Source organism: Panthera uncia (genome assembly GCF_023721935.1).
Source record: "Panthera uncia isolate 11264 chromosome A1 unlocalized genomic scaffold, Puncia_PCG_1.0 HiC_scaffold_16, whole genome shotgun sequence".
NCBI classification, from domain to species: domain Eukaryota; kingdom Metazoa; phylum Chordata; class Mammalia; order Carnivora; family Felidae; genus Panthera; species Panthera uncia.
In genome coordinates, this window is record NW_026057576.1 from 69998461 (window position 1) to 70025443 (window position 26983).

Sequence of the window (26983 nt, forward strand, 5' to 3'; positions counted from 1 at the left end):
TCAATTTTAAAAAGTTAATGATACACTATCCCTTGAATCCACTCAACAGATATATATATTGAATGTCTACTACATGCCTTAAAGTTAGGTGTCTTTCATTAATTATGAGTTCACAACATTATGAAGAATGGGAAGGGTAAAGTAGGGGGAGAATAGAGGATTTAGGGACAGGCAGATTTGTTTTTGAAATCTGTTTGTGTTATTTGCTCGGTGTTAAGTCTTTTGGCAAAATGTAAATTCCTTGAGCCTCAGTTTCCTTTGTGCTGCAAAATGGTGAAGTATCTCACCTAATTGGGATAAGAAATAAAATATGTGACAATTGAGAACTGGGATTTGTTAGGAGCAGAGACTCTGGTGTCAGCCTGGCAACCTGGGTTTCAATCTCAGCTCCACTCTTTGAAGATATATGAACTTGGGCAATTTACTCAAACATTTTTTGTTTGTTTCAGATTCCTTATTTATAAAATGGATGGGTAGATAGTATTAGTGTTTCATCCATTAATAGGTAATTTAGGGTATCAATGGATAGATAATGTAATGTACCTACCATATAGATTTGTTATAAGGATGAGATAGTACTCAGTGTGAGAGTGCCTGACACAGAGTGCCATACAGGCAGGTGATAAATGTATTAATAAATGTCCAGTCAATGATAACCATTGCTATGTGGGCAGTGATTTCAACAGTCACTCTATGTTACATGTATATCCTGAGAAATAATACAATTTTTCATTCATTTAATGAATTCTTGTGCAATGTTATTTATATGCCAGGCACTGGTAAGACACTGACTTTTAAGTGGCTATACCCCATCATACATATGATCCTGTCATACCATAAGGGTCCCCGTTAAACCTGATAGCCAGGAACCATGAGAGTGAAGGTTGAAACACATATTCCACACACACAAAAATATTTCACACAATACAGCTTTATGAAAAGAGTCTTTTGTCTGAATGACAAAGTAATAACTATCATAAAATGTTTTTATAAGGTGTCTAGATTCCTACTACCACTCCCTACTGCTATCCTTCCAGTAAACATTAAATAGTAACATAGCCACATAATCTGAGTTTCTTAAAATGAACATTGGAATCTTTATAGGTAAAATTTCTAAATTAGTTGTTTCTAGTCATGCTAACACACTGTGATTGACTTTAAATTGCATCAATCTTGCTAAAATTGTCTTTTATATGTTTGAGTTTACCATTATGCTTTTGTTTTTGTGTTTTTCCACTTGAATGCTAGTGACAACATTTAAAACATCATATACAAATTTTTGTTATTGAAATATCATAGTCTGTTTTGGCTAAAGTTTCTCACTATTGGGGGAGAAATTAATACAAAATATACCTAGAAAGAAACCTAGATTCACAAAACTAAATAGATTAATCAGACTGAAAAATGTCGTCTACCTTTTCCCTTGAATTCCTGCCATTAGTTTGAAGCTAAGCAAATAAAATCTAAAAGACATCATTTTACACTGAAGAGAGGGGAGGAGAGGTTCATGTCTACCTGAAAACAATTTTCTTATGGTAACATTATATAGATTAAAATTATTATGAAAATAATAAAATTTGTGGGCTAAACGTAGAACTACACTAATAATTCTAGTAATTTGAAATGTAAAGTGAAACCGGTAATTAATAATGGTAACCTGGTGGGGAATTTAGGGGGACTGGTGCTCCTGAAATCTTTTATTACAAAATGTCAAAGGATTTCTTCACTACTAAACAGTATTATTTTCTCAATACATGTAAACTCAATCTATGACTCTAACTCAACCCAAAGCAAATCATCTTACCTAAACTTACTCACATCTTACCTAAGTTACTATGCTATCTTACACTTCACTCACTGCATCATTTCTTAATTTATTGCACCACTATGGTATTGACCATTTTCAGACACCTAGTGAAAATGTGCAAGGTTGAAATTACAACAATTAAGAAGAAATGCATAAGCAAGCAAGGTCAACTTTTTAAAAAATCTCAAACATTGTTTTGTTTATCAATTCAGCAATATTCCCAAAGATCTCTCATTTAGGAAATGTAGGGAAAACTCTACATTTGACAAAATATCCTTGTTAAAAAATTAGACGTCTCAATTTAGAAAAAAAACTATGATTTTGTCTTACCTTAATGCAGCTAACAAATAATAAAATTCTGATTGTCAACAAGTTAGCAACAGGTATTATCAAAAGACAAGTAGGAAGACTCCCATGTACATGGCCTTAGAAAACTAAAAAAATACACTTCCCAAAGAAAAGAAGGATGATACGTAGGGGGGAAAATATTCTCTTGTTTTATTTTGACCTAAACAGCCGACGTAAGCATGTGGTCTGTACTTTCACGGGGTAATGGCTCTGAAGCAGTAGCACAAAGAACAATGGTCTTTTGATTGATTACTCTTTGCTATTGACTATTTCCTGAGAAGGTGGTCACACCTTCCCTTACATAACATTTGGTAAGAAGACCACTTTTATAACTGATGGGTTTCACTATCCCACTAGAGCAAAGCAGGTTTGTTGATGTAGGTGTACAAATATTTCTGCTTTTTACATTACAATAACTTGAAAACAAATTTTAAGTAGCTCCTTTTCACTCCTTGTTTCTTAAGACATCCTGTAATTTATTTTAGGTAAAATGTGTTTGTAAGAAACCCACACAACTACTGATTAAACCATACATGACACATGATACCATGGCTCCTATGACGGTAGCCAAAAAAAAAGTAGATTTCAAGAAACAATTGTATTAGCCACACTAAAAAATTTGAAAGGGTATTGCCTTACAAGAATCAAGTTTTTTGTTTTGGTTTAAAAATTAAAAACAAAAATATAGAACTTTTAGGATAAAGTGTTCATTATATATCATTGCTTGTAGTTTCTATTTGAATTTTCACTTTCAATAAAAAAAAGTTAAGATTCTAAACAAAACTATTTACAAATTATTGGTTTCCTTGTGTCCTCTTCTTTCTTTAGCTAAATTAATAGATACCATAAATATCTATTTTCATAAATTAGTTAAGCCTTAAAGTGAGGTTGGTCATATTCTTGGATTTTTGAGAATAACTCACAAATATGTAATCACCCTAGTCCCTTAAAAAAGGAGATAAGTTGTGTGTGTGTGTGTGTGTGTGTATACGTGTATATACATATATACATGTATGTATATATATATATATATATAGAGAGAGAGAGAGAGAGAGAGAGAGAAGAGAGGGAGAGAGAAAGTGAAAAAGATATAAAAACTTGAAAATATATACTTTTAAAATGGTCTATTTAGAGCACTGTGGTTCAGTGACATTCTTTTATCTTTGGATCTGGTACCTTCCTTATTTCACTTCAATTCAAGGGCAATGCCAAGTACCTAGGACATGGCAGACACTCGATCAAGATTTGAGAGTCTATGAAAGTGCAGAAAACACAGACTTTGCTCTGAATGACAATCAATCACATCTTGGGATGTGGCAGAATTAATTATTTTCAGGCATAAACAATGGCAGTGAGGTATAAAATGCCACGAGAGGAGTATTCTTACTTCACCACAATGAGGGAAGACTTCTTAGAGGTGATGGCATTTTCTCTAAGCTTTAAGAAATGGAGACAATTTCAACAGGTGAAAATAGAAGACAGAAGGTTCTATACACAGAGTAAAGCACAAACAAAAGAACAGGGATTTGAAAGCATGTGGCTAATTTTGGGAACTTTGAAAGGTGTTTGGAGTCTATGGAGGTAAGGAAGGTAGAGAGATAAATTTGGAAAGGTGGGGTACTCAGGGTTCCCACACAATCACCAAAGCCATCTTGTAAATTCCTGTCCTTTACAAGAGGACAAAATGGTACAACAGGTACTCAATTGGTACAAAAATGACCCTTCCATGGGGGGGGGGGGGGGGGGGGGGGGGGGGAGATGATCAGAGTGGGGGATAGAGCTAAAATAAAAACACATAAGTAAATATAAGCCATATCATTATATTAAATAAATTCCTAATTTAAAAAGCATGAAAAGGGAAAAAAGGCCCTACGTTTAAGACATATATGTCTATTACTCTTCTCAAAACACAAAATGTGGAGCAATTTTTTATTCTGTTTGCCAACATGTCAAATGTATTTGAATTTACCTGTCGAAATGTAAACTTCAGCCAAAATGGCCTACAATACAAGATGACAGTGTACTTAGTGTCTATACCTCCTCTGCTTCTCTCGAAGCCCCAACTCAGTGGCTTCCATTGTTCTTCTCAGATGTCAGCTCTCAACCTGGAGTTCTCAGTGTGGCCCACCCTGCATACTTGATCTAATCAAGTTTCTCTCCACCTCCCTTGCCCCTGAAGCCTCCACCTCAGCCCTCTTTGTTCTTTATAGGACATTCAGTTTCCTAATTTCTTATTAATTTGTTCCTTTCCATATGCAATGACTTTCTACCCCATATTTGTAACCTTCCTGATGGAAGGGACTTAATTTGTTCTACTCACTGCTCTATACAGAACACCTAGAACAGAACCTGACATATTAAGAAGATTCAATAACTCTTTGTCAGATTAATGACATTTCAGTATGAAGATATATGAAATTGTTGTACCTAAAAGTGGTATCTTTAAATGAACAAATCAGATTTTTAAAATTTCCTGAGGGCAATTCTTACTCAAAGAGTGAGTTTGGAGGTAAAGGTAACTTTGCTTAAAAATATTTTCTTAAAGATCATTTAATTAAATAATGAAACAAATATATATATATATATATATATATATATATATATATACACACACACACACATACACATATATAGTTATGGTTATATGTAATATAAAATCATATAATTATATATCAATATATAATTTATATAATATAAAGTTTTAATATTGATTTTGCTTAAATTAGTAATAACAAATTAATGTTTGATGTTCCAGGGATATATCTATATTTTTCTTCACAAGAGAATATATTTCTTTATATATGAGAAATATAAAGAGAATAAAAGGAAAGGTCTTGATCACATTTCTTTTTATCCTATTTTCTGTTCCATTTTCCCATGGAAAATAAGAAGCAAAAGTGACCTCAAATATGTTTTTCTTACAGATCATTGATGCACGCATATCATTTTGAACTCATGAATACCAAGAGAGCAGTCAGGGTTGAAATGGTATAACAGACCATTAGGAAACTCAGATATCTTCCCATACCTGGAAAAAAGTATATCCCCATCTTATAATACAGAAGCGTAAAGCACACCCTCCTTCATTACTATGACAAAACATGTATTGCCCATATTTATAAAATTATCTGCTGGTTGCATATTTAAAGAAGACACAGTAAGTTTTAATCATTGTTTATATCAGAGTAATCTTATTTAGAAGAGAATAGGTTTATTTACTTCAAGTAGATGGCATATTTGGAGCTCTACCTGGTGAAAACTGTGTTCTAAAACATAATCTGATTTAAAAAGGGGGGCAAAGCAAACACTCTAAGTCATGATAATGTGACCCTTCATGGATCAACAATGTTTAGAACAACTGAGTTGCTCTTATAATACAAAGGTTTGCTGGATAAGGCTCTAGGCTAAAGTGGAAAATTAAAACCCATTTTTCTTAATAGCTTTTACACTCATTTGAAAATATTGTCCCCAAATACTTCATTAAGTCATATTATATTTATGCAATTAGGTATTATATCTGTATAATTTTATCTCCCTTAGAACTGCCATTCTAATTTTCCTCCAATGTTTGCCTTTTAAGTTTGATTCTAAGAGCAAATAATCTCCAATTTCCAATGTCATGATAAGCTCTTGTCCTTTAAAACCATATAGCTATGGCCTTAAAAAAAAAAAAAAGAAAGAAAGAAAGAAAAACAAACAAGCATTAAAACTTTTGGTCATAAATTTGCAAATGTGTAGCACACACACACTCACATGGATACACATGTAAAACATATGCTTCTGTCCCCTGTGTTTGAAACCACAGGGTATTTAAAACAAATACAGCTGGGCACCAAGAATATAACGTGCTGGGCAAACATATACTCCTATTAATGTAAATATATTCTTCGATGTTTCCTGCCAAGCCCCCTTAGTTATGAAAAGCAAGCAAGCCCCATTTCTCCCACAGAACACCCCACATAGTCTCAAAACAATCGCCCTTAGCAACTGGATGTGGAAGCAAGCAGAGATGAACAAAAGCCTCGGGGTTCCGGCTCCTAAGTTGCCTTCTCAGACCCTGACATTTTACAGCAGCAAAAGCAGGTCATGCTGGGCACTAGTTGTTTCTCGAAAAAAAAAAAAAAAAAAAAAAAAAAAGATGTATAGTAAGGCAACTATTCTAGTCATCTGTATGTAGTAACTGCTTGTTTTGCCTCATGTAATTCGTGAGTCCTTGAATTTAAACTGAAGCATGTTAGGGATGTGTGTACCTCGCCAACCCCCCTCCCCAATTCGGGCTCATTCTTCCTCACGCTGCGCCCCTCTCCGCATCCCAAGATGTGACCTCAGGCTTCAGCGCGCTCAGTGCTGCCCGCTTAGCAGCGTTTGGGTAAATCTCAATTGAACCAGCCCTTAGTTCACACACACCCTCTACTCACTTCTCAGACACCGGCCCCTGCGGAGGGCGCGGTGGAGATCGCCACATTTCGCCAAGGTCTGGGACCCTAGGATGTTTCCAGGAGAGCTGGGAGGCCAAGTGAGGCCAGACACACAAATTCATGACCCCTCGGATCAGACTGGAAGCAGCCAGCGAGACCCCGAGGTGCTGCGGAGATCTTTCCCTAGCATTCTAGACTCAGACGCTATATCCCCGGGGGAAGCCAAGACCCCCCAGAGTAGAAAGATTTTCCCTGGAAGCCAGCCCACATGAGACTCGGGGAGCAAGAGGCAGCCGGCGAAGAGCGGGCCAACTTGCCGGCTCCTGGCGGGGTTTTCAGTGGCTACAGGTTGCCTGAGAGCAGGTTCCCAGCTCCCACGGGCAGGCGGAAGGCGCTCGGAGCGCTCGGAAGGGGACTTAGGGGGTGTGGGGCACTGAGAGACGGAGGGAGGGAAGGGGAAGCCCGAAGAGGCCCCAGGCAGGTGGGGAGATGGGAGAGATCCGGGGGCGCACCTCCCAACAGTGACCCACACAGACCTTGGCGCCGCAACCTGCGCTTCTTGAGGCCGAAGATGCGCACTTTGGAGAAGATATCCACCAGGTTGCCGTTGCAGAGCCCGCGGTTCTTGCTGGGGCTGCTCCGCCTCCTGCTGGCAGACGGCCGGTCCCAGTGCTGCTCCCGCGCCTGCCGCTTCTGGCGGATCAAGCCGCTGGCGATGGCCGCGGCCATGGTGGCCCCGGGAATGGGTTCGGGGAGGGAGGGGACCGAGGGAAGGGGAGCTGGGGACACGGGAGAGGGAAAGGGCGGCGCAGACGGCGGCTCGCCCTGGACGAGGCGGGGGGAAGAGGCCCGAGGGGCTGGGGAGAGGGGTAGGGGCGCTCAGTCCCGACTCGGACCCATCGCCCTCTCCGCGGAGCGCCGGGCCGGGCGCGCAGGTGCTCCCGGGACGCGGCGGGGCGAGCCCCGGGAGCCGAGGTCGTGTCGGCCGCCTCCCGGCCGCGTCGGAGCCGGGAGTGGGGCCGGGGCTGCGGGCACCGCCTCTCACCGCGCGCCGCCGGAGCCCTCTCGAGGGCCGCCACTGCCACTCGCACTGCCTTCTTGTCTCGCCCCCCTCCCGGGCTGGAGGTAGAGCCCGCTGCCTTCTTCCAGGGCACGGGATGGAGGGCAGGTCCCGGCCGGGTCTCGGCGCGTGCGTCCGTCTAGGGCAGGCTAAGCAGGACTCAGCGCCGGGCTTGCGCTGCCCCCCGGCCGGTGCCGCCGGTGCCGCCGCCGCCGCCCGCTCTCGGGTTCTGCCGGTGATTGTCAAGTGCTTTGGAAATCAGCATCTGGGGAGAGCAATCTTCTCCCCGGAGATCTCTAATCAAAGCGCTTCGTTCCCACCCCACTACACCTCCCTCCCGTTCCTCTCCTATGTCTTTCTTAAGAAAGAAAAAAAAAAAAAAAAATATATATATATATATATATATATAGTAATGATTTAAAATAATAATAATAATAATAATAATAATAATAATAGAAAGCTAAAATGGATTCCAGGGGGTGGGGTGCTAAGAGGCTGAGCCAGAGCAGGTGGGGTTGAAGGAATATCGGTGCGCTTTTTCTTAGATGAAACTCGCAGGTTTCCGAGGCTTCCGCGGCTTGGCCAGGGCTTCTGAATCTTAACGTGTCTCCTGGTCCCCAGAAACTCTGGGCTGCGGTTGGAGGGCGAGGTGGTTTCCGCCCTCCCTGCTAATCCCTTCAGCGCCGAAACCCCTCCACCCCAGGAAGGAGGGGGAGGAAGCAGGGAGGAGAGTGTGTCCCGAGGAGGGAGGCGCCTCCACTCCTTATCCAGTCTACCCAAACTTGCTGGACTCTCCCTCTTGCTGTCATTTTGAGACCATAACACCGAGCAAAAAGGAGGGGGGTGGGGAAGGTGAGAAGCTATGCTAAGGTTGTACGTATGGAAAGACCCCTTTCCCAAATTTGCTCTCTAGCACTCAGAGATGCCAGCCGCTGTAGCTGCTACAAAGCAGCAGCTGGAGAGGATAATTGCCCGATAGCACACTGAAGAAGTCACCGCAGAAATATTAAGGGTGGGGGACGGTGTCACAGTATTCCAGGGACAACAAAAAGCAGCCAGACTGAGGAACACTCCAATTTGAGCTGTTGTCTTTGGCGTCCCCGGGTAGAGAAGCTCTGTCAGGGAGCGAAGCCATATGAACTGTGTCTGAAATTCAAATACAACAGCTGCTGCCTCCTCCCCTTGACTTCCTGTCTGTGTCCTGGCAGTGTTCTCTCTTGGATAACTGAAAATATAAAGGTCCAAGAGGAAGGGAGCAAGTGGAGGGCACCCTAGGAAGGAAGGTTGAGAGAGAAACACTTCATGCTTGGATGAATACAGATCTGTGGTTTCTAGGATACACTCGGAGTGACAGAGCCAAGTGTAGAATTTGCTCCTGTGGTTTAGTACCTTTTCCTCTTCCCTTTAAGCTGTTTGGCTTTGTCATTACGGGAAGGTAAAGAAAAGAAAGGCAAAAACTAGACTTCTCACAATCCAGTGTTAGGAAGGATGGAAGAAAGAAGATTCATCTGGTAATCAAGAGACTTTTAACAATCACTTCGGTGGTGACTGTTTAGAGCTGGAGAGAGGAGAGGCACACTCTGGAAGCAGTCCTAGGAACAGTTCTGGACCGACACACACGTTCTCTTTGTCTCAGAATAGGCAGTTAAGTCCCACAAAGACTTGCAACCAGGCAAGTGGGAGAAGCTCATCCGAGGGTTGATTACAGACTAGACACCTTCTGCTCTATAGAACTTATCCACAACCTCTCCATGTAAGCAATTAGTTCTCATCTGTTACTCATTGCATTTACTCCACATTAACTAGTAAGTTTCTTTGGTGGAAGAAAATTTAAAGGAAGTGTGTAGATTTGGGTCCAATGCAATTATCATTGGCTTTAGGATGATGTATATTTTATTTATTTATTTTTTATTTTTTTTAACGTTTATTTATTTTTGAGACAGAGAGAGACAGAGCATGAACGGGGGAGGGGCAGAGAGAGATGGAGACACAGAATCAGAAGCAGGCTCCAGGCTCTGAGCCATCAGCCCAGAGCCCGACACGGGGCTCGAACTCACGGTCGAACTCATGGACCGTGAGATTGTGACCTGAGCTGAAGTCGGACGCTTAACCGACTGAGGCACCCAGGCGCCCCTATATTTAACATTTAAGAACGTACTCTGTAAGCTCATTTTCAAAACCTTGCTGTGTTACAAAACAACCACAATTATTAAAAGGACTAAGCAGAAGTAATTTTGCCAGAAATTTGTAAAGCATAATAACCCATGAGATAGTAAAAGTAAAGAGGTGTTTTAACTATTTTGCTCTGTCTCTACCACTTTGTTTTCTGTTTTAGTGTCTGCGTTCTTATATTTTCACTAAGTGTGTATGTATGTTGTTTTGCCACGTTCCTGCTAAAAAAGGAAGGGTCATTCTGCAAAGAATGGCTATTTAAGTGTGTCTTTTTAAAAATTCACTGAAATAAATACCAATGAACATAAAGAGTAGGTACTCCTGCCTTACATTATTGAAGAAAGGTCATTTGGACATTTCAGGCGTTATAGATTGGAATTTCCAAATGACTTTACAATTAAAATAAACATATTTATCTAAAGCAAGTGGTGAGTTTTTCAAAGAAGCAAAACGTTAAGTACAGTGACCTCTTACATCTAGTACAACATAATCTAGTTTGCCTTGAAAGGTTTTTTTACCCTATGACATATGTGTCTGCTATATTAATTTGGACAGATTAAGATTAAGCTTCTTCTTATTATATCTGTGTTAATGATTTCCTTTCCAGGCATTTTCTTATAGTGCAGTCTTTTCCCCAGCTCTTTGGATTGGGTAATTAATTGGGAGGTCGGTTTTTTGGCTCCTTCAGACCCCTCCTTTCACTGTTCAGTACCCTCCGGATAAGGCTGCGATTCAGCACCGCGGACAGAGATCCTGACCCGGCCCTGGGGTAGCTCTCTTAGCAAAAGCAAGTTCCCCTGAGTGAGGAGCGCTGGCTGGCTAGGAGAGTCTCTGATACTCTTCCTCTCTTAAAAGCAGCTTTCCACCTTTTTTTTTTTTTTCCCAAGGTGGAAAGGAAATTAATCCTCACAGCTTCCACTAACATTAATAACACTCCTCGTAGCATCAAGCCTTTCAGCTCTTTGATAACGAGAAATACTCTTTCTTTCCTGATGCTTTCCGCCCTGGCACAGCGTGGGGGACCGCAGGCTCCTCAGACTCAGGGCGTCTATGCAGACTGAATTTCACAAGCCTTGTGTGTGTGTGTGTGTGTGTGTGTGTGTGTGTGTGTGGTTTCCTGTTTTAAGGGAGCTTGGGGTGGAGACAACATTGGGATAATCAAGGTCCTTTAGTTTAATTCCTGTGTTTTTCTTTTACCTCCCCAAAACGCTGTTTAGTTGTTTACAGATCAAGGAGGTAAGGGAAAGAAAACGCAAGAGAGCCATCTGCTGTTTTAAGCTGTGATAAAAGTGTGTGCAAAGCTAGGGTGAAAACCCTTTCTGGGAGGGTGAATACAAATTCATATCTTGCTCTAATTCAGGAAATGATTTCTCATTCATGAGAACCACCCTCCCCCCCCCCGGAGTTATTAATTTCACCTTTGACTTTGTAAAAACAAACAAAAGTACCTTCTAGGTAGAGTGGCTTCTGACCGGGCTGTCAAGAGTCTAAACTCTGATTTCACAGCCTTGGTTCATTTCCTAACTCTGCTACTTCCCGGCTGTATAATGACCTCTAGTATGTTGCCTTAGTCTCTCTCAGCCTCAGTTTCTTCATCTCGAAAATTGAAATGATAATAGAATCTCCTTTTAAACTCTTGTGAGATCAAAGTTAGTAAATGAATGTAAAGATCCTAGTACAGTGTCTGACACTGTTAAGGTGCTCAAAAATGATAGCTCTTTTTATCATTATTATTTTCCAGATCACTCATTCCTATCTTGTAAATTATTTTCCAATTTCCATGCTTTTTTCAATATAAAATTATATGTATTTTCAATTGTATTTCTTCATGTCCTAAATGGGTTCATAATAAGATTTAAAGTATTCAGTGTATGTATATATATACACTGTATGTATATATATATAGTATGTGTATACATATATATACTGTATGTGTATATATATATATACTGTATGTATATATATACTGTGTGTGTATATATATATATATATATATATATATATATATGTTTTGGAGAGAGAAATGTGAGTTCAAATCTTAGTGTGTAATTGACTAAATTTGTGAACTTGGCCCTATAAAGCCGTTTCCCCACCCAATGAATACTGATAATAAAATCATTTCCTGTCCTCATAGAGATTAATGTGTGGCTATGAGAACACAATTCCAAAGCTGTAAAGAATTATGAAGCAGTCATTCATGAGAAGGTAATTATTCAAATATCTTCCCTGTGATTGGAGGTCTCCTGAAGATCTCATGCTCCCTTTGACCTCTCTACATTGCATACATTGTTCCCTCTACCTAGAATATAATATGAAACAGTTGCTAAAATCACAGTTGGAATAAGGCAATCATAGGCTTGACTGTGTGTCCTTGAGCAACTCATTTAAGCCTCTCTAAGTGTCACTTCCCTCTTCTGTCATAATAACACAATAAGGTTATTATGAGAATTCAATGGCAACATTATGTAAGACACTTAGAGTGTGCCTGTCACACAGGAAAGTCAACATATAGTAGCTATTGGTAAAAACTCTTCATCACTCCCTTCTTCACTTTTTCCATCTTTAATAAGAGGTCTCACAGGCATCTCATGCTTAATGAGGCCAAGATTAAACTCTTAGTCTTCCTTCTCAAACGTGTTCTTCTCCCATCTTCCCTATCTGTGGAATGACAACTCCATTCTTCTTGTTCCACAAGTCAAAAATGTTGGCATCATACCAATATCATTTCTTTCTTTCATATGCCATATGTAATTGCTCAGAAAAATCTACTCAGTCTATTTTCAAAACACATTCAAAATATCGTCACTTCTCCTTTCCTACCACTGTCTCCACTACTACCTACCACCATCATCTTTTGGATTATTATAAAAGCAACCTAACTGGTCTCCTAGGATCCACTTTTGCTCTTCTTTGATATGCCCTCAACACTGTGGCCAAAGTGTTGAAAATATAAGTAAGATTTTATCACATCGTTGTTCAAAATCTTACACCTCAACAGAAACCAAAGACCTCATGGTGCCTACAATATCCCATATGATTCGTTTCCACATCTGCCCTCACTTGTTCTCTGACATAATGTCTTCTTCACTTTCTTCATTCACCAGTTCCTGTTCCTCACACCACCTGGCATGCTCCTATCCTATAGCAGGACTTTTATACTTTTTCTTCCATCTGACTTTTTCAACCCCCTCAATTCTTTGCTCACATAGTATCTTTTCACGTGAGCTCTTCTCTTACAAATCTATGTAAAATAACACAGTCCATCTCTTCCTTTCTCCGTTTTATGGCCTACACAGCATTTACACCTTCTTAAAATTCTATATATCTCCTCGTTAATTTGGACTGTCTTGCTACTTTGAAATATATGAGGGAACATATTTTGTTTCTTTTGTCTACTGTCACATTATCTAGCGCTTAAGATGGTACCAGCGTAGGCACTCAGTAAATATCTGTTTATTGAAAGAATTAAGGAGTTGGATACGTAGATAGGCATTACCAAATAAGAGGAATAGGAATCATGCTTATCCTAGGCTGTCAGGGATGAATTACTCCGTGGTACTTGATCTCTTTAAGCACCAAGGTATCTAAAATTCTATCTGGATTACACATAATCTCAACACCATAAAAAGGATACACAGTGAGTACTTGAGCTTTTGCTTGATGATTTAGACTCAATCTATGATGACATGTAGTTTGAATTCTGAATTCTAACAGGGATACCCTTGTGCTTTACTGAAAGATATGAGACTGATTCTACTTGAACTGGAGAGAACTGTTCTAGTGATCTTTTTTTTTAATCCAGTATTATTAACATAGAGTGTTTTATTATCTTTCATGTGTACAATACAGTGATTTAACAATTCTGTAAATCACAGTAAGTATACTCTTCGTCCCCTTCATCGATTTCACTTATCCTTCCACCCACCTCCTTTCTGGCAGCCACCATTTTGTTCCCTATGTTTAAGAGTCTGTTTTTTTGTGTGTGTCTTTCTTTTTTCTTTTTTTTTTCTTAAATTCCACATATGAGTGAAATCATATGGTATTTGTCTTTCTCTGACTGACTTATTTAAGTTGGCATATTACCCTCTAGATCCAGCTATGTTACCCCAAATGACAAACACACTAATTTGAAAAAATATATGCACTCCTGTTTTTATTTCAGCATTATTTACAATAGCTAATATATGGAAGCAACCCAAGTGCCCATCCAGAGAGGAATAGATAAAGAAGATGTGGTATATATACACAATGGAATATTACTCAGCCATAAATAAGAATGTGCTACTGATCTTTGTGACTTATCCTCCCATACCCAATTTTCTTCCTCACTTTCACATTGCCAGTTGACAATATGCACCTTTGCAAACTTGATACATGTAATCCATTATAAATTAGAAACATTTATGGATGTATTTATCAGAAGTATCTGTAAATATAAAAGTAACTGAATTTTAATGGAGGAAAGTATATAAACAATAAAATAAACAAGAAAATTAGTCTTATTAATGTTAATTTCATTAGCAATGGTGCTTTTTTCTCCCGACTTCCGAGGTTTTGCTAAGCTCTAGGGGACTTTGTTGCATAGGCTGCTTATGTTCCAATGGTTTACTTAAAAAACGGTACATAATTTTTGAGTTTGTTTCAACTTTAAGTAAACAAAAAAGGCCAAAGAATATATTTTGTGACCTTGATATCTATATTAGATGCTATTTTTCACGAAGTAAAATTTTTGTTTTACTTTTGTTTCTGCCATTGCCACAGCCACTGTTCCAACTTAACCAAATCCATCAAATCTGCAAAACCATTGATTTTAGGACGCATTATTATTTTAAATATGACAATAAAAGACAAAGCTTTACTGAAATATACCATGCCATACATGATAAGATGTATACCACTTTCAGAGATGTTTATACATATAGTGTATTTGCATTTTATAATCAATGAAGTATGGTATAATGGCACCATATAACTCTATAAGTGAGAATTATACTCTTATAACCCTGTTGTATTCCATATTTTGCTTAGACATCACACATCTTCTGTTTAAAACAGACTGTGCTTCAGAGCACCTGTAGTCTAAAACATCTTTGGTTTTATTGTTGTTGTTCTTCTTGTAATTTCTTTTTTTCTCAGTGTGTCTGAATTGGAGGGATAGATAGGGTGGAAAAATATTCTCCAAATATTTCCTGTTTACTTATTTGATCATCTGTATACAGTGAGTGACACATTCCATTTTGTCATATGGTTTCCCTTGTGAGTCAATCGCTTGTGGACATTTTAAGTATCTCCTAAATTAAGGATTAAAATATGAGGATCCAACATTTTTTCACAAATAAATTATTGCAAACTAATTTGAGAGGAGCTAAAGTGGAGTTAAAAAGGATATATTGGCATCTATGTTTTTATCCTTTTTTTCTGGATAAATGGGTTCTATTTGAAAATGTATAAGATAATTCTGATAATATAGTCAATACTGATGTCCCTCTTCCTTTTTTACTCATTTGGAAGAACATCAAAAAGTAATGTTAAGATGCATTTGGGACACATTTCCAGCTAGTTAATTAAGATTAAATACCTACCCACTAATTAAAGTTCAAATTCAAAATCATATTTTTTTTCTGTGACAGTATTATTGACTTTTATTTTAGATTCAAAGAATAATCTAAGTGGTTATTAAAGTATCTTAAATTAATTTTGCTTTACTTTTGTTTCTGCCATTGCCACAGCCACTGTTCCAACTTAACCAAATCCATCAAATCTGCAAAACCATTGATTTTAGGATGCATTATTATTTTAAATATGACAATAAAAGACAAAGCTTTACTGAAATATACCATGCCATAGATGATAAGATATATACCAGAAATAACTGATTGCATTAATGTTAGAACAATCTTACTGATGCATTTTGCTGGATACATTTATTTCTAGTAAGCAACAGATTTCCATCTTCTAAAAAAACCTGGAAGGAATTTTATTGTCACTTAATATTTTGATTCAATAAAGAAAAAGTGAAAACTATTGGTACCAAAAACTTGTGAACATTCTTTCCTATAGAAGCAATACCAGATTGATACTAGCAGATGGTTTAACTTTACAAATCTAGCGTATTTTTTTAAATCTGACTAATACATTGGAAAAATGTTCTCAGTGGCTTCCAGCCTTCTATATTAAATTAAACCCAAAATGTGCATAGCATTCATTTCAGAGTTGTGAATATGGACATATCTTTCCGTACTCTAAATAAGTAGTGGGAAATGATAACAACACTAATTTTAGTAATATATCGGTTAATTAGTTTTTTTTAAAAGACAAATATCTTAAAAGAAAAAAATATGTCCAAAAAATTGAGAAATAAACATGAATTTATAATCTCAGTGCAAAGATTCTGTGTGCACATATATATAATCTTACCTATAGTTGACATGGTAAACAATATCTGTGCAATGATTCTTAGAATGGCCACTTTGACAGCAATTAATTGCTCTAGACTGATTTTGTTCTTTGTATTTAGTATATACAGGCTAAACACATACATAAGCATGTGTGTCTGCACACACATGTATACATGTACACACACGTGCACATAAGCATGTGTTCAAAAACACATAACTCGATTCTTCACTCTGGCAAAAAGAATTATGAAGCAATTATTTTCCAAAGGAAAATGACTTGCAAACTCTAAGAATCAACTTCAAGACTCTTAGAAAACTAGTTTCATTACCACGTTAAGAGTGGGCAATATCTCTCTAAATTTACCTTTGAATTATTTTTGATAATGGTTGAGTGGAAATTAAGGATATATTTATAGATTTTAGCCATAATCCATTAAATGTAAATTAAGACTACATCTCTCTCAATTCTTAAAACACCGAAATAATATTTGCAGTATAGTCTGTGAAGAGCTTGCTTTACCATGTATTGAAGTAGGTATCCTGATCTCCATTTAGTAGAAGAGGAAGGTAAGCCCCTGACGTGTTAAATGAGTCCTGTGTTTACGCTGGTAGGAAGTGGAGGAGTCAGATCTTAAGCTCCTGCTTTTCCTACCACACTATGTCCACCCAGCACTCAGCTATTGACAGCATAAGTCTCTGTCACAGCACCAAGTCTAGTAATGGGGACTCATATGGGATCTGAGGACTTTCAGCAGTTTCATGGATGGATTTTGTATTATCTGTGATTCCCCTGAATTTATACTAAAAGGAAAATGATGGTATGCAAGTGGACTTTATGCCCACTGGCTCACAGTGTTCATCCAATTCTTTTTTTAAAATATTTTTAATGTTTATTTATTTTTGAGAGAAAGAGAGGGGGGCGGGTAGGGGCAGAGATAGAGGGAGACACAGAATCCGAAGCAGGCTCCAGGCTCTGAGCTGTCAACACGGAACCCGATGCAGGGCTCGAATCCACGAATGGCAAGATCATGACCTGAGCTGAAGTTGGACACTTAACCGACTGAGCCACCCAGGAGCCCCAGTGTTCATCCAGTTCTTAAGGAGACCTCATCTAAAGCAAGAATAAGAACCACAAGTGTAGAAGGAGGCAATAATAATAGTAATAGTAATATAACAGAATGGGCACATAATACCCATTGATAGGTTTTCTGACTATAAAAGTTATACATGCTCATTGAGAAATAATTGCAACATAAAAACAAATGATAAATAAAAACCAACTCTGATCCCAACATGAAAACTTTTAAGTGTATTTTTTTCTGTTTTTTTTTTTTTTTTAAATCATTACATGAAAATTTGCTACCCTACTTTTGGCACAGTTTAGTGACTGAGAAGACATAATTGAGTAAAAGCCAGTGTATCAAAGCATACATTTTAACTTATTAAAAAATGTTTTTATTTTATTTTTGAGAGAGAGAGAGACAGAGCACAAGCAGGGGAGGGGCAGAGAGAGAGGAAGACACAGAATTCGAAGAAGGCTCCAGGCTTTGAGCTTTCAGCACAGAGCCTGAAGGGGCCCAAACATGAACCATGAGATCATGACCTGAGCTGAAGTCGGGCACTTAACTGACTGAGCCACCCAGGCACTCCTCAAAGCATACACTTTAATTATATGACCTGGAAGTCCATCAGAAACTACCATACTCTAAACACCGGCAAAAACCTCTTACAACTCAGAAATCACTTTCTTCTAAGTTTTGCTGTACATGTTCTGAACTCTGGAACCAGTTCTCATCTTAGTGTTCAGACTTTTAGAAAGTCTAGCTAAATATCTTAAGCCTTAGGTTTCTGGAAAAGTTTACGTGAATCCTCTTCTGATCTTATAATCTACCTCCTAAGATGACACATGTGAAAATAATTTCCAAAGTACAATGCACCTACAAAGTGTTATAAATCGATGCCATATTCTTGAGCCTCGTCCTATTTAGTATGTAAGAACTAAAAATTTAGATCCTTAAATTATTCCCTTGAATCTTCCTCAATAACCTATATGTTTCCTATTGTTTCTGTAACAAATTACCATAAAGTCAGTTACTCAAAACAACACACATTTATTCTCTCCCAGGTCTAGAGTTAGGAAGTCTTCAATCAGTCTCATTGGGTTTAAGATGTCTACAGAACTGGTTCCTTATGGAAGCTCTGAGAAAAGAGTCTGACTGCTGGCTTTTTTTTTTGTTTGTTTGTTTTCTAGAGGTGAACTTCATTCCACTGTTCACAGTCCTTCCTTGTTTCTGCTGTCACATATCCTACTATTGATTCTGATCCCCCTGCCTCCCTCTCACGAAGATGACGTTGGGCCCACCCAGGTGATTTGGGATAATCTGTCTCAAAATCTTTAGTTTAACAACATTGCAAAGTCCCGTTTACTATATAAATTAGCATAACCACCAGTTACATAAATTAGGACTTGGACACATTTGGGGGCTATTATTCAGTCTACCAAACCTACCCTGTATCTAAAGCACATGGAAATAGAGCCCTGCCTACCACTTGACAATTACCCACCCAGCCCCAGTACCACAGACAGGATAACTGCTCCAGAATGACAGATTTTAAATTACAGTCCTGTAAAGACACATATATATACATATATACATATATATTTCATATATATACATATATATTCATATATATATTCATATACATATGAATATATATGAAATATATATATGAATATATATGTATATATATACACTTAATACCAACTGTTTGCTTGATTGAATCTCTGACTACCGTCTGCTTCTGTATCTCAGTTGCTTTATTCCCTGCTCAGGATGATGTCTTGTCATTGGCCACGCCTCTCTGATACCACCTGCTTACCTGAATTTCTTACGACTTTAATTATTGCATCTCTCAGGGAAAAAAAAATGTTGTTGAAACAGAGCCACTGTGCTCCCCCATGGGTTATGAGGATGCATTTTCTGAGTCCCACATAAATCCATGAAAAATTTAATTTCTTGAGTTTAAATCATGCCTTTCATGAGATTTAGGGCCATGGAATCGAGCTGAATAAAACTAAGGCCAGACATGTGATGCTCTACAGGATGAGGTTTGGAGCCTAAGGCTATCACCAAATGAGGGAAATAGATTCTGAAAGCCTTTTTTTTTCCCTATTCCATTTTCATTTTTATGTGGCTGTAGGGGTAATAGATAATTGCTGTTTCCTTGTAGAAATTTAGACTGGCTCCTTAGGTAAGAATTTGCTTTAACTGTAGATTTGACACTAACTACAAACGAAAGGTATACTTCAAGTCAAAGATTTTTAAAGGAATCAAATATTTCCCTGAGCTTGATGTGGACAGGGAAAAAGGAATCTCATAAAAAGAACTCAGGCAGAACACAATGGAGAATTTTGCATAAGCAAAGTTTTGGGCCCTGGTCTCTAAATTTCTCTCTGCCTGCTCCTTCATCCCTGTTGCCCTTTCTCTGAGTTTCTCTGAGCTTTGAAACTGGTTTCCAGAGATGAGGTGCACAATGGTTGCAAGAAGTTTTTGGCTGTGAGTCAAAACCAGTAGATACACTGCTTTGCAGGTTTCATATTTTTATGCCTAATTGGCAACACCAAGACATATCAGCAAATGGATCTCTCCCCGATGGGCAGGGATGAACCGTTCAAACAATTATTTTTTCCCTGGATGCAGTCAGCTGGGCTAAGGAGAAGACAGCTCAGGCCACACTCACAGGCCAGTGCTCATCCCTCCATAAAATAGGCTTAGAGATCCTCTCAAGAGATTTCGTTCTAGCAGGAAAAGTCACAGCTTAGTTCGTGCCAGACATCTTGGACTATAGACAGGAGACAGCAATTTAACAATGTTTATACTACAAAATTTCCATTTTAGCCCTTGGTGCCTTACTGAAAGAGTCAGACAGATATTCAAATGCTGCTTTCTGCTTTTTAGGTATGCTTTGGCAGAAATAAACCAGGTATCCTCATTCTCTGACATTTGTTGTAGCTTCTGTTTCATGACTGTAAAGTGCCCCTTGACATGCCCCTTTGAAAGGGGCATTTGACCTTCCCTCAGTGAATTCATGCTCCCGGTCATGGGGATAAAAGGTAGAGAATCTAGTGAAGGGTACTGTGATAGCATTGTCTGGAGACAGATGGTGGCTACACTTGTGGGCACAGCATAGCATTTAAACTTGTCAAATTACTGTGCTCTGCACTTGAAACTACCATAACACTGTGTGTCAAATATACTTCAATAGGAAAAACAAAAGTTCCTGCCCACCGACTCCAAGCTTCTCAACCTCCAGGGATGATCTCTTGGATCCTTAGCACTCCCAGCCATCCCAATGCAGAGCTCCTGACTTCAGAGCCTCGAACATGCCCACACAACACAGGTACTGGATCAGTGTTAGTCAAAGGGAGGAAGAGAATAAGAAAGGAATAGCCTTGGGTTCTAGGCTTTTGCTCTCATTTCCCCACTCCCACCATCTCATGGCAGGTGACATGGAAACTTTCTAAAAACAGTATCTTCTCTAAAGGAAGCTACTCTTACTCTTGGAGCACGAAAAGAAGAATGAGGCATGGGGACGTCCTCAGATCTCTGAATTTTTGCTAATCTCAACAGACATGGAAAATCACTATATGTGCATCAGAATTACATCCTGTTTCTCAGTGCTAATTATTTATGGATTTGAACTAAAATCTTAATTTGTTATGTTATATCCCTCTTTTCCATCTTTAAAAGTTAGAATAAGGAGTAACACTAGAGATGATTGAATTTAATAACCCCATTTTACTAATCAATAAACTCAGGCCAAAGGAAATTAATTAATTTAGTAAGTTAAATAAGAGTTAATTAATAAGCTAACTGGCCTGGACACCATAGCTCCTGATGTCTTGTGCAAGGGCCTTTCTTTGTACCCTGCTACTTCTTCCAAGAGCTTGGCTTCACTGGAGAAAAGTACCCACCACACTGTCTCCCTTGCACTTCTGGAACACAACTAGCCTCTCTCCCTTCTTGCTAAGAAACAGACCATTATCTTTTTCTGTCTAGATCCTCATGTGATTCTTAAATAACCTGAGTTGTCTATGAATTACAGTTGACCCTTGACCAGCGTGGGGGTTATGGCTGTTAACTCCGCACACAGACAAAAGTCTGTGTTTAACTTTTGACTCTCCCCAAACTTTACTAATAGCCTATTATTGATGGGAAGCCTTACCAATAACACAGTCAATTAACACACACTTTGTATGTCATATGTATTATATACTGTATTCTTATAATAGCATAAGCTGGAGGAAAGAAAATGTTATTAGTAACATTGTAAAGAAGAAATACATTTACAGTTCTGTATTGTATGTATCAAAAAAAATCTACTTATAGGTGGACCCATGTACTTCGAACTCATGTCATTCAAGGGTCAATGCACTGTTATTTGACATTTGCACATAAGCTCATATAGGTCAATATATTCTTAAAACAGATTATTTTTATAAAAATATATATTTGTTTACACGATCAATCTACATTTGTGCATCCATTCATTAATTCACTCAATTAACAAATCTATTGAGTACTAATTTTCCACCACTATGCTTGACCCCATATTCTAGATATTAGTAAAAAGTGCATCTACACTCGAGCAGCTATGTGTGTGAGACCAAGTGTTACAGATGCTGTGTGTAAGGTCTTTGCAAGAAGAGTGGAGAGAAAAGTCAATTCTACCTGTGTGGGCCAGGAAGGGTCTCCTGAAAACAGTAACACTTCAAGCTGAGTTTTAAAATATGGGATGGGCTCCTGGGTGGTTCAGTGGGTTGAGTGGCTTCAGCTCAGGTCATGATCTCACAGGTGATGAGTTCAAGCCCTATGTTGGGATCTGTGCTGACAGCTCAGAGCCTGGAGCCTGCTTCAGATTCTGTGTCTCCATATCTCTCTGTCTTTCTCTGTCTGCCTCTGTCTCTCTCAATCTCAAAAGTAAATAAACATTAAAATATGGGAGTTATTCACCAGATGAATGAAGGGGACATAGGGATTCCAGAGAAAAGATGTCAAATGAAGGAAATGTCAAGTTAAGACACCTTAATGTGTTAAGGCAGGTGAAAAAGCTCTGTGCACCCTAACCATCTAGTCTGTGTTGGGAGAGGGGTACAAAGAGCCTCAGCTGGTGGCCAAATTGGGAGTCATCCGTCATTTGGAGAAATTTCCACCAGCTGTAGAACCAGCTGAACAAATAAATATTATAGACTGAGTCACAGAGAAATGCTCTTCCATATAGATTTGTAACATGACCCATGAATTTACCTGTGTATTTTCATGTCATCTTGCTATCTTCACCCTGTGCTTTCCCCATACTTTCCTGTTAATCTGAGCGGCAGGGTCGTTGGAGTTAAAATGTGCACAACATGGGATATATGTGTGATATGTGTCGCTCAACACATACATAAACACACATAAAAATAGACTGAAATGTTTATCAATGTGTGGTGGGTTAGCACTATTTATTTATTTATTTTTATTCTTTGCACTTCCTCCCCAGCTTTTCACAAGGAGCCTGTGCTACCTTCATAATCATAAAAGGTTAACATTTTTAACAGAGATGTTTGTTTAGAATAAATAGGAGGACAACACATACATAAAGAAGAAAACCTTTACGTTGAGCTGAGGAACTAGCTGTGGACAGCCATCATATGATTAGATTATTCTTCTAAATTTCATACAAACTTAGAAATCCTTTCAACGTGAGAGCATCTTCTATTTTTGTGGTATCTAAAGCCTTGCATTTAGAATTCTTAAACGTCAACATTCTTCCCTTTCCTTTCCTGCTTTCAAAGATGTAAAATATTATTGTTCCAATAAGATTGTTTGAAACAAATAAAAAACCAAGAAAAACAATAACATATTTTTCCTTGAAAAATCAAGATTGCAATCTGTAAGACAGCCTTCAATATGGCTTTTTAGAATCTGAGTAACATTATTTATGGGTTGAGAGTATTTACAAGGTCTGGTGTCATAAACAGCAAATTTAATTTCCTGTAATAAAGTATTGCTCTCTTTAGGGCCACACCTTGGCTCCTTGATAAACAGACCTGATTTTATTTATAGCACACTCATGTCCCTGTATTCCAATATTAACATATACTGATAAACACAAATATAATCTCTGTCACTGGGACACTCGGTTCTCATGATGCCTTCTGTGTGGTTATACAATCACACAGGTTCTTTTTATTTTACGTAAGAGGGATGTTAGTCACTTGCAAACTTTTCTCTGCCAACTTTCCTGGTTAGTTGGTATCAACAGTTCAATTTTATTTTCTTTACAGAAGTAAATTATTCTATACTGTGACAGTCCTTGCGCATTCAGTTTAGATTCACGTGTGCGCGCGCGCGCGCGCGCGCGCATACACACACACACACACACACACACACACACAGACATGTAAACAAATATTGTTAAACACTCTGGGTCTGTCAAGAAAAATAAAAATAACTTCTTCTACATAGAGTTCCAGAGACTCGATTGTTCAATTCATATTACTCTTCTGCTCAGAATTTCCTAGGAAGAAACCTTATAATCATCTAGTCCTATTTTGTTCTCATAATCCTTTTAAGAGGTCATCTGATTTCCATTTGAACTCTCCAATGACTTAGGATCCAACAGTTCAAGAATCCTCTCCTTTTTCACATGACTTGAATTTTAGAAAGCTCCTCTCAGGATTGAACCCAAAGCCCGATTTTGTATTGCCCACGGGAATGAAATACGATTCCTTCTTCTACATGACCGTCTTTAAGCATTTTATCACAACACAAACCGTCTGTATTTCTGTCCCTCTAGTTTTAGTGCATACATTGAAATAACACTGACCCACCCATGAGAGCTATCACCAAGGTCACACAAACCTACAGATGTTTTTCTGCTGGCCTCTAGAGTTCAAACAAACCCTTTCACTCTTGCCTTCTCTTCTTCCTTGTGTTTGGCTTCCTAAGTCCTTATACCTCCCCCCACATTGTCTCAGTTTCAAGACTTAACACGCATTTTTTTCTCTAGGCCTTTCAGGGACATTTTAGTTAGTAGTATACGCTCACTTTCCTTGGCACTTCAGAATATACATTTGGATATTCTCTTTAGTTGCAAACACTGAGACCTCAAAATGAAGCTGCATACATCCTAATTTTCTTAAAAACACTGAACTGGCTGTTCACCTCTCTCCTCCTCCATTATGTTTGAAAGATGAGGGAGATTCTTAGCTTCCCTCAGTCTTGTCTGTTTTGTTCACTGCTCATACAATGTGCCCCCAGAGTCTGGCATCATGCTTGGCTCACAATGACTCAGTGACTGGTTGTTGCATAATTTTGGAACATTTATTTCCTCTGGGTGAGCTGGACAGGGTGCTGATGGCCACAGTAAACCCTCAGGTCAGAGACAAGTGGGGTAAAGACTGCAGTGGGTATGCACCCATCACTGTGTCCAGTGGCTGAAGGAAATGGTTGATCCACCCTGAACCTTCCCAATGCATCCATAGTCTTTTTCATATCACTCCCTGTTATACATTTATTATTTTAGTCCAGTAGAGCTTACAGCTGCTGTTTGTGAGAATAACATAAGAAACTCATCAAACTAACCTCTGGGGATGGGTGGTCCCCAAGCATAAAAACCTTCTCTAAAAGCTCTCTGAGATCAATATTAAATTCTATGATATTATGTAAATGATCAGAACATTTCATTCAAATTAAGGGCACATTTTTTTCGAAGGTTTTGTGAAAACATATTTCTTTCATGTGCTGACCTGTAACCTTGCTCTGTAATTTTTCTCTTAGCATATGGAAAACAAAGTTCTTTAATGGAAGACAGTCTGACACTTATTTTGAACCCACTGGAAATGTGCACGCTGTTCTTTTCATCATTTTTTATATAGGAAATCATAATGTAAAATAAAAAATATCAAACATAATTTCATCAGAATAGTTCTGGGGAAACTTTGATTCTTGGGTCTCACGTAATGAGTGGCTGAGTTGAATTAATTCAAGCTATGGGCAAACTTCCTAGAATAAAGCATTTTTTTAAAATAATAAAGTTTTTGTCAGTCAGTTGTCCTTACCCACTTTTGCTAAGTCTCTCCATTTTTTTTTATTTACAGGAAGTTAAATTAAAAAAAAATAAAGCACTTAGGAAAATTTCTAAGGGCAAGAAGCAGGTTCTAAAATTCTAGGCCAAGACATTTTTGTCTCAGTTTTTAACACAAGGGACAAATTTAGAGGGAAGATAAGACTCCAAACAGACGATTTTTGTGGTCAAATTTGGTGAAGTGGATGTTAAAATCCAAGGGTGAAACAGGACCAGCTAACCAGCTATAAGTGACAACCTGAAGTACTGTTTTCTGTCATGTGTTTATTTTTCCTTTCTTAAAACAATGTTTTTTTTAACCTTAATTTTTCAGTCCATCAATCTCTCTCTCTCCTAATTGGTTCTTCAAAACACAACAGAAGGAAACAACACAAATGTCCATCAATAGGAAAATGGAAAAGAAACTGTGATATATTCATAGAATATAGTACATTTAAAAAAATACCAAATCACTGCAGTACACAATAACAGAATAAGTCTCAAAAAAAAAAAAACCCACATTATTTTGAGAAGTTAAAGAAGGTAGACAGAAACAAGTAAAATTGTGACTCCATTGAAAAAGTGCACCTGCTATCTGTAGACATTAAGAGTCTCTGAGGTAGGGGGGCCCTTAGGGGGCTCAGTCGGTTGAGCGTCCCACTTCAGCTCAGGTCATGATCGCACAGCTCGTGGGTTCAAGCCCCACGTCGGGCTCTGTGCTGATAGCTCAGAGCCTGGAGCCCGCTTCAGTTTCTGTGTCTGCCTCTCTCTCTGCCCCTAACCCACTTGCATTCTGTCTCTGTCTCTCTCAAAAATAAATAAAACATTAAAAAAATTTAAGAGTCTTTGAGGTAGGGATTGGCTGAAAAGGGGTAGGGGGCTTTCTGGGCCACTAGAAATACTCTCTCTTAATTTGGGTAATGGTTATAGGGATGCATACATTTGCCAAAATTCATTGAGCTGTATACCTAAAATATTAGCATTTTTATTTGTGTATGTTATACTTCTATAAAGTCTTATTAGAAGAAAATTTTAAAAAAGCAGCAAAAGCAACCACTCAAAGGAACTGGTAGCTCTGAGCACAATTACAGCACATGGAGTCTCTCTGAAAGTCCACATTGCCTCACTCTACACCATTACCTCCATTCAAGATCCTCTGACTGTGGGCAGAGATGGGGGGCAGGGAAGGTGCAATGCCCCCTGCCACAGACAGACCCCAGGTGGTTGGGTAATTCCATAGTCCAAACAGTTACAAAGGAAGCCCAAATCTAGCTTTTGTATTAGACTCATGAAGCTACAAAAGCACATTATAGAACCGTAGATCCAGTACATTGAAATCAAAGAGAAGGAAAGAAAAGGCAATTATTCCCAAGAATACATTTTAATAAAACATTTCCTGCTGAAGTTGAAAGCAGGAAGCTCATCACTTTCTATAAGTGGGTTTAGGCAAATTGTGACTGAGTTGATATAAGACAATTATGCTCCTTCCAACCCCTTCAGGGCTGCCTCCAGCAGCTCCTTGGTCTCCCGACATCCACTTTTGAGTGCCTACTGTCCAGGCAAAGTTGACCCCTCACATCCCACTAAGGGACTGGCCAGGTGCTTTCTGGTCTTCATGCCCGAACTGCTTCCAATCACAACCCCAGCATGCACACATTTACACAAAACC

General features: G+C 38.6%; 1 protein-coding gene across 3 annotated transcripts in view; it reads right to left on the reverse strand.

Annotated features, from left to right (window-relative positions):
- The window catches only part of FGF14 (fibroblast growth factor 14), a 607406-nt gene that overhangs the window by 166436 nt on the left and 413987 nt on the right, over positions 1-26983 (reverse strand). Inside the window, exon 1 of one of the 3 annotated variants that reach the window (XM_049647178.1) lies at positions 7110-7302. The exons of the other annotated variants lie outside the window; for them this stretch is intronic. Within the exon in view, the coding sequence (XP_049503135.1) occupies positions 7110-7302 (193 nt within the window). Of the gene's footprint in view, positions 1-7109; positions 7303-26983 lie in introns of those variants that run through there. 3 annotated transcript variants of the gene reach the window in all.